At 39.2% G+C, this 9,233-nt stretch overlaps 1 protein-coding gene across 9 annotated transcripts in view; it reads left to right on the top strand.

The window, feature by feature from the left end:
• Positions 1–4,020: 4,020 nt before the first annotated feature.
• Positions 4,021–9,233, top strand: part of OTOL1 (otolin 1) — a 29,905-nt gene continuing 24,692 nt past the window's right edge. For 4 of the 9 annotated variants that reach the window (XM_045037343.1, XM_045037347.1, XM_045037345.1 and 1 more), the window contains exon 1: positions 8,631–9,164. Coding sequence is in view for 2 of the 9 variants with exons in the window: in XM_045037349.1 (XP_044893284.1) it covers positions 4,037–4,073 (37 nt within the window). In the remaining 7 variants the exon portion in view is untranslated. Of the gene's footprint in view, positions 4,074–8,630; positions 9,165–9,233 lie in introns of those variants that run through there. The other 5 variants (XM_045037348.1, XM_045037346.1, XM_045037342.1 and 2 more) reach the window with 2 other exon arrangements.

Raw genomic sequence — 9,233 nt, 5'->3', positions numbered from 1 at the left:
CCCAAGCAGGCTCGTCACCTGCAGTGTGGAGCCCAATTCAGGACTCGAACTCATGAACTGTGAGATTGTGGTCTAAGATGAAGCCAAGAGTCCGATGCTTAACTGACTGAGCCACCCAGGCACACTGTAATTAACTCTTTAAATTAAGTAAACAATACTAAAGGTCCTTGGGAATCTCAGAAGAACCCTGGGAAAAGATGGGGCCTCTTGCAATTGTAGAGTGGGGGCTTGGAATTGTACTAGTAGATTTTTGTTACTCTAAAATGTTGAAATGGAACATTTTGATTATTTGATTATTTACTTAAACACGTTTCAATTCATTAGAACATACTCACTCTTTGATAACTTAATCATTTAAGAGATTAATAAAGTAGGGACTCCAGCTTGAGTCTAAGTGGGGTTTGAGTGTGACTGGAGTGAAATTACGGATTAGGCCACCACATATATGTAAGAGGCTTGAGGAAACTTACTTGGGGAAGAAGAATAAGCCAATTTTGCTTAGTGAAAAAAGGTTTTTTTTTGCCCAGTGAAAAAAGGTTAGTCATCAGTCAGGAAGACATACTACGAATAGAGTGTAGTCACTGTTGGGCTCATGTTTGAGTCCTGTGTAATTCAGAAAGTCTGTGAGAAACTTTCACTGAAACAGCTCTTCCTAATTTCTCACAGCCTTTCTGGAATCCTGTTAACAAAGGCAAACAGAAAAAAAAAAGACTGTCTCTCACTTTGTCATACATCCCTGCATAGGTGAAGTCTCTGAGGAAGCTGGGCAGTTCTGGTGGAAGCCTTCCCAACATGTTGGGTTGTACGCAGAGCCTCTTTTCTCAAGCTGCTCACTTCCAAATCAGAGACTCATTGTGAACACCATATTGGTAAAGTCTAGGTCATATGTTTGAGTCCTAGCTATGAGGGAGGCTGAGTTTCCTGGCTTCTATCTTGAAGATGCAGGACTCTGAAGCTTAAAAATTTGCCAAACAAAAAAAGGAAGGCTTTCAGTCAGAAAAACCACAAATGTCTATCACAACACGTATCTCCAAAGTTAAGCTATGGGAGTTGAAAGTTTTTATTTTGCTGTGCAAATAGAAGTAGTTTTGAAAATGTTTTAGTTATATCTACATGTTACTTTATATACCACGGGTCTTGTATTTAAAATGGGATCCAGATATTTCTGGAGTCATGTGGAAATGTTGGGTTAGCATTAAGGAATGAGAAAGCTGATAAGCATAAGAACTGAGAACTCTTCCTGGGAGAGGATTTCATTCTTGCCATATATGTTTGCCACCTGGAAAGGGGAATTCTAATGAAACCATCCATTTTATTTGTATTTATGTCTCAGGCTAGCCCTCTTTGGTCTCATATTTGAGATCTATGTGGACCAGGAGAAACAGGAAATGATTTTCATTTAAATTTCTCTAAGACATCAAGAGAAAAGCAAACATTCAAGTAGGCATATACAAGAGGTGTCTCCCCAGCTTCATAACGTACTGTCACCCTCTATTGCTGGAGAAGGAGCAGAGGTAGAGTCCTGCAGAGGCTTGAGGAGAAGTGGGGCACAGTGGACCATGCAGGGCTTGTGGGGCCACACCCATGGGGAACCCTAGAAATACTTAAGGGAGGGTCTTAGGACAGAGATGAAAAAGTAAGTAAAATTTGAGCGATTACTTTTTAGGTGACCCGGAACTTGGAGAAAAATCAAGTCATACACATATTTCAGGTTTAATCAATATATTGTCGGGGTTGTTTTGCGGCTAACCAGGACTGTTCCCAAATGCATAGAGTCACTGCTCTGACAGGATTTGAATAATTGGAAAAGGATTTCATTATAATTGGCACCTTACCATGTATTTAAGACAAACACTTAGATATTAATGTATACTAGTGATGGATGCCTATTAGCAAAAATTAATTGGTTTCATAGAGGGAAGTATAAATCTATCAGACCTTAAGAAAATGTATGATATAAAAGGAACTATTTTTAGTGTTTCAATTGAATTGCTGATATATTGCAATATTTCAAAGGTCCCTGGTGAGAGATTTGCTTATATTCTTGAACTCCACTTTATTGAAAAAAATCCCAATGTTATAAAACTTGAATATTTTCAGGAAGCAAAAAGCATTTTCAAATACAAGTTGTTCAAGGAACATTAGGTCTCTTATTGCTTGAATCAATGAGAACAAAGCTAAATGGTTTTAGAAAAAGGTTTGAAGCAGCCAAAAAGATAATCTTTCTTTTCTTCTGGTAGTCAATTTGAAAGATGAACAAGCATAGTACAACATCTAGCAGTTAAAATTTGACTTTATTTACACATTAAATTACAAAATAGAAGGAAGCTCTCTCCCATTTAAATTATCTACTGTAAGGTTTATGATTGTACCAGAGCTGAAAACAAATGAATATTTTTGCAATTAGATTTTCAATAAGAGGAAGGATGAACTAAAACATCATAGCAATTAAAATCGTATAAAGTATAAAATTAATTTCAAACTGTTTGGAACTTCCTGAACTCCATGCTACTGGTGAAACTAAGTTTTAAATAGGTAAGTTTCAGAGAAAATTATATTATTAGAAACAGAAGGCTCTGAAATATGAAGATTTTTTGCTGTTTGCTTAGAAAGGGAAGCTTTCTCCTTTAACTCCTTTCTCTTCTGTGTTTGATCAAAGTGGTCAGGGTCAAGTGTACAGACCTGTTACATGAGATACACATCTGGGGAGTAAAGGTCAGTAAGAGATAAAGTGAGCTAAAAGAGAAGCTTTCTGGACTGAAGCCTGACAGGGCTGATGTCCTTGGAAAGAAAGCTGACAAACTTCTTCAATTCAGGGTCAGGAATGTAATCTGCTTGGTGATGTAGTTTTTTTTTTTTTTTTTTTTTTTTTTTTTTTTTTTTTATAAAAAGAGCTTTATTCTGAGCCTTCATTGTTTTCCTCTTAATAAGTTGAGTACAAATGCTACCCTGAAGGGAACACAAAACATTTTATGAATTAATTTGGTTGTGTGTGTGTTCATGTGTATGTGTGTATATTCATACTTCATTTGATTTTATACTGCTCATAATTTGAATTTCACCTTGACACGTGACATATTTCTATTTTAAAATTTAATATACAGAAAAGACTCTCTTAAGTGATTATAATGATCATTAAAGGAGAGTTAGTATTTAGAGCCTGCATTAGTACAAAAAAATTGCTAATTTTCCGGGTAATTTGCTCAGTGACAGGGAAAGCACACTTTACTGTGAAATAAGTCAGAAGTCAAAAGCACAGCTGAAGATTGAATTTTATCCCAGAGTTCCTCATGGATACGTGACTGCAGGGATAGTGAATTAGGGCAGCTGCCTTGGGCGATTCTCTGGTATCTTGAATGGCTGGAAATCTGGAGGTATTCAAAAAGGCACCTCTTTGGGACGCCTGGGTGGCTTAGTGGGTTGAGTGTCTGACTTCAGCTTGGGTCATGGTCTCACAGTTTGTAAGTCGAGCATTGGGCTCGTTGCTGTCAGCACCAAGCCCCTTTGGATCCTCCGTTCCTCTCTCTGCTCGTGTCCCCCTCTCAAAAATAAATAAACATTTTTTTAAAAGTTGCAAGAAGACATCTCCTTGCTTTGTAACATGACTTCTTCAGTGAAGCTTCCTTTGATCTTTTAAAATTGACTTAAAAAAAATAACAACTTTATGTTGTAAACACTCTCTTCATCCTCTTCCTTCTTGATGTTTGTCCCCAGTGAGACTTTTGGTATTTGAGAAATGCTTCTTCTGTGATAGATTGTATTGCTTGTCAACAATTCTTCCCCTCTCCCCATACTTGCTATGTTCATGTGGATATAATATACTTTCTAGACCTATCAGTATTGGACTTGATCATGTCTCGATATGACTAGTGGAATATAGGAAGAAATGACTGTTCTGATTTTAATCTGAAGAGACAATATGTTTCTCTCTTTCTGTCTCTCTCTTTTTTTAGGTAGACTTCAGCCAGCACAGAACCCAATGTGGGGCTTGAGCTCATGACCCTGAGGTCAAGACCTGACTGAGATCAAGAATTGGATGCTTAACAGGCTGAGCCACACAGGTGCCCCACGATGTATGTTTCTTTTAACCTCTTGGACTCCATCATCTGCTACAAGATGAGCATACACTGGGTAGCTACTGGTATCAGTACGGGGATATGTTGAACAGAAATAAACCTGACCTACATTTTAAAGCTGAGCTGCTTACCCAATCTGTAAAGCTGTGAATGAGAAATCAGTGAATGCTTTTTGTTGTAAACCGCTGAGATTTTAGGGATGTTTGTTATACAACATCATCATAGCAGAATCTGACTTAACACACTGTCAACTTTTCATTTTTCAAACTTTGAAACCTATAGAAAAATGAAAGAAGAATAGAGCGAGTACCTGTATGCCCTTGACTTAAATTTAATAATTGTTAACATTTTGGAATTTTTATCTCTCTATACATGAGTTTTTGGGGACCATTGAGAATAAGTTGTAGGCATCATGATATTTCACTAAAGCTAAATACTTTAACTTTTAGCTCTAAGAATAAGTACATTCTTTCACTCAACTAAGTTTGAACTAGGTTATAAATATAAAAAATTGTGTTAATTTTACCCTAAGAGAAATGCATAGAAATCACCAAAACAGTGATATAATACCATTGCCTTTGTCAACTTGGGCTGCTATAACAAACTATTATAGAGTGGGGAGGAATACACAATAGAAATTTATTTTTTTATGGTTCTGGAGGTTGGAAGGCTGAGATCATGGTGCCAGGACATGGCAGGGTTCTGGTGAGAGCTCTTTTCCTGGTTTGCAGGTGGATGCCTTTTTGCTGTGTCTTCACATGATAGAGAGCTCCCTGGTGTCTTTTCTTATGCAGGGACTAGTTTCATCATGCAGGCCACACCCTCATGACCTCATCTAAGTCTAATTACCTCCCAAATTTCCAAATATCATCACATTAGGGGTTAGGGCTTCAACATATGAATTTGGGGGGAGGGTGGGACATAATTCAGTCCATAATAACTACATAAAAGGTGATCTAGTATGGAGATACAGGGCATAAAAAGCAACTGTAGCCCATCTATAGTGAGTTGCAACTGTCCAACAACTTCTTGGAAAACATTATTTTCAATTTTTAAAATGTAAGTAAAAATAATGATTTAAAAGTGCAGCTACGTATATTTTATAAGCATTACTGAGGGCTTAGGCAATGAGGTGTTTTAAGCTATCTAAGTTTAGTGGTACATAAATCCATCCAGGGCTAGCATGCCAGAGAGTGTAAAGAATTATAGCCTGGCATGAATTCCTAATGTGACTCAGCATAATGCGTGATGCCTGCTGAGCACTTTCAAATGAAGTGATGAAGGTTTCTGTAGGCCACACTCCTTTAAACTTCACGCTCAAGGTTGTTTCTTATACTTCAGCAATGAAGTCCTACAATAATGCCCAGGACGGGGGAAGGATAAAAATCACAGGTACATGTAGACTAGAGACAAAACAGCATCACGCAGACTTATGAGTTGTGCTTTGGCACCAATCAGACCTGGGTTTGAATGCTGGGTCTACCCTTCCCTGGTTAGTTATCTGGGGTACGTTTCTTAACTTTTCTGTGCTCATTTTTCTCATCTATAAATGCAGATGATAGTACCTACCTTACAAGGTTTCATTTAATGGTAAATTCTTAACTAAATACAAGTATTAATAAGTTAATATTCTTCTGGCTTTCTCTGTAATCTTCTAAACACAGTGGATATGGATCTTTGTTCACTTAGCTTCTCTTCCTGTAGTCTAAGGAGAAAGGCTTCTCAGGCAGATCTGGTAGTAATGGAGGGAAAAAAAGAAGAAAACCAAACTGTCAGGACAGCAGGCCAATCACACTCTGGCACACATTAGGGAGACAGACCTCATCAGAGCACATCCTGGGAGGGAGTGGTGGGGAAACAGACATGGCTGGAAGGGATAGGCACAGGGGTGGAATGTTGGGGTGAAAGGTACACTCTTCTGGGGGTGTACTTGCGAGTGAAGCGCTGTGTCCGTGAGTTCTCATATATTTTATTAGAAATAGCTCTGGATTGGAATCCAGATTTAATTGCAACCCAGATCTGGTCCTGGACTATGGGAGTTACAGTTCAACAGAAAATATGTGTGAAACTCTTCATGCAGTGCCTTGCGCATGGAGGTGATTGGCAGGTGAACATTTTTGTACATTTTTAGAGACAGTACCAGAGCCACCTGGTCTAGTAGTTCCCCCACTTTACTGTGAAAACCACCCACAGTGTTTAAAACATTGCTTCCGGTTCCCACATCTGTGAATTCTGGCTCAGAAGGTCTGAGGTGGAACCAAGAAAGCTGCCTTCTACTTTCTTACATATTTATTTACTTTGAATAAACTCCCCTATGATTCAGGTGGTCTGTGGACTATAATAAGTTGAGTTTACACTCAGTTGCCATCATTTGCTAGTTCCTCTTTCTGGAGCTATTCTAGCTACTCTTTATGTGCACAATAAAGGATGTACAAGGGTATTACAGCAACGTTTCGTGGAGTATAAACATGAGAAAAAGTCTAACTAGCCCCCATTTGAAGAACGGTGAACAGATGTGTGGTGTAGTCACCTATGTTGTACTACACAACAGTGAAAGACATGAAGGGGGAGCTGTATGTTCTGATGTGGAAGAATCTCCAAGACTTGTTGCTGAGTGAAAACAAGTTACAGAGCAGGATGTGCAGTGTGGAACCATTTATTCAAGACAAAGTGAACGCTACTGTCTATATTTTATATGTAGATATAGATGTGTAGACATATATAAATGCTTAAAAAGGTTTGGGAGGATTCATGTGTGATAACAGTGCTCACCTTGGGACAGTAGAAGCAGGAGGCAGTAATTGGGGTGTTGTTCCCTGTCATGTTTTATGCATTTACAGAGAAAATGTATTTACATATTACTTGTGTCATTAAACGTCTATGAAAAAAGACCTAGCCCAACTCCCCCATTTTACAGATGAGGAAACTGATATTTGTCTGCCAAGGATCTCAGATAGCAAGATAATCTCAAAGATAGACTTCAATGAGCTTGGTTGCTGGTTCCAGGGCATTAGCTTTCTTCATCATGCCTAGTTGACCTTACCAGGCATTTTAGATGAAGAGGGGGTAGCCATAGCTATATGCATATCTCCTCAGCATCAGGAGGGAGTGGCTGCTAAGGAAAGACCAGCTAGAGCTTGGCTGGGACACTCTAGGTAGAGGCTTGATTAATTTTGCATTTTTAGGTTTCAGCAGTGATCAAGACCCCAGAAACACTAAACCGAGGAGAAGGCAGGTAGCTTTCATAAAGCTCATTAGTGTACAATGAGAAATGTAACCACATGGGCTACTGTACTTGTATCAGCCTGACCATAGCATTTTCTCCATGCCAGCAAGCTACAGGGAAGCCAAATGATAATTAGAAGCCCACTTTGTAACTTACCATGAGCAATCACTGTGTCAAATTATTTGAAGTCTTATGACAGCATATTCTCTCTGAGGCAGAATCAGGAAGCACTTGGTAAGTGTGGCATCAGAATGAGAGGATTTACATTAATCAAATACTTCATGGCTTCTGGTTAAGCTAATCAGCTGTATCCAGTTCATAATGGGGATCAACTTACTAATGGGACTGTAATATGTAAGTCCCATTGGCTTAGGCTCCTTGGGACTGTCTGGATGGGTTCTAATTTTTCCTGTGCTTCGCAGACTCCTTTTTCTCTGTTTTGATGATTGAGCAGTGCTCTTCCATAGGTCCGGTCTTAGTCTGTAAATATACTTAATCATATGCATATACCATTTTGCTTGTCTGGGATTTAATTTGGTTTTCTTTGGGTCTGTGTTCTGATACATTTTATGTTGCTCTTCCAGTCTAATACTTGTTGCCATCTCAGCGTCTCTCTATTTGGGATGCTCTTGTCTATCCTCTGACTTCCTGCACTTCCATGGTTGTCATTCAGATTGCAGCAGTTTAAATATCAGCTTGTTAGAAAGATCTTCCCTGAGCATCCAGTTTAAAGAAGTCACTGAGTCATTCTCCATGACTTCATTTTTAGTTTGAGCATAATGCTTATTCGCTTAGTAGTATCTGATATGTACTGTTTGCATCTTTTTGTTTTAATTTTTGGTTGTCTCTCCCATTAGTATATAAACTCCTGAAAGTAGGAATCTTGTCAATCTTTCTCCTGCTCTGTGCCCAGCATCTAGAGCAGGCGCATGTCAGGTTCTCATGAATGCTCGTTTGTTTGCCTGCTTGCTTGCTAAATGAATGATCTGTCAAGAGGCCTACAGTGGTTTTGTTATGTATTATTATTTTTTTATTTGAGAGAGAGAGAGAGAGAGAGAGAGAGAGAGAGAGAGAGAGAGAATGGGGGGAGAGGGGCAGAGAGAAAGAGAGAGAATCTCAAGCAGGCTCCATGATGACTGTGGAGTCCAGTGTGGGGTTCGATCCCACCATTTTGGGATCATGACCTGAGCAGAAATCAAGAATTGGGTGCTCAACCTACTGAGCCACCCAGGCACCCCTGCTTTTGTAATTTATAAGTTCTTGGGAACATCTCATTGTAGTCCCAAATAAGATGACAAGGATATCGTCTTAGAAATGAACCTGGCCAAGAATCTACAAGTCTTGATCAATTCTCAATGGGTGGCAAGCCTGTGCAGTAAAAGAGAGGGTGGTGGGAGTGTGTTCACAAATGTCACCCAAGTGGTTGTTCTCCTCCAGGGAGGGCTCACTCAGCAATGGAAACAGATATACCCAAATACTGACTGAATAACAGATTCCAGTGGAGATCCTTCAGAAAAATATAGTATTTCCCAAACTGGAGAGTTGTTTGACATTATGGTGTCATGACCTGAAAGTATTAGGATGAAGGCAATTCCTTAAACCGAGGGGATTGGCAGACAAGGTCAGGCCAGTGAGCAGCTAAGACTTCAGTATTCCTGAGGCATTTGCCTTTCATCAGATTTCAGAGCCTTTCTTCAGAGTCAGAAAAAGTCACCACTCCCCTCATCAAGGGCACTCACCTCTCATTGGGTAGGGGCAAATCTTGAAAGAAATAAAACAGACCCCTATCTCATGATAAATGAAATTGAACTTTCCTATGTGCCTTCCAGGAGAGGAATTCCTGATAAGGAAACATCCATAAGGTAGGCGATGATTACAAACATTGATTTATTTTATCTTCCATCAAGTCTTTTGCAGTAAGATCCCAGGCT

Source organism: Felis catus, chromosome C2 (assembly GCF_018350175.1).
Source record: "Felis catus isolate Fca126 chromosome C2, F.catus_Fca126_mat1.0, whole genome shotgun sequence".
NCBI lineage: Eukaryota > Metazoa > Chordata > Mammalia > Carnivora > Felidae > Felis > Felis catus.
This window is presented reverse-complemented; position numbering and strand designations above follow the sequence as displayed.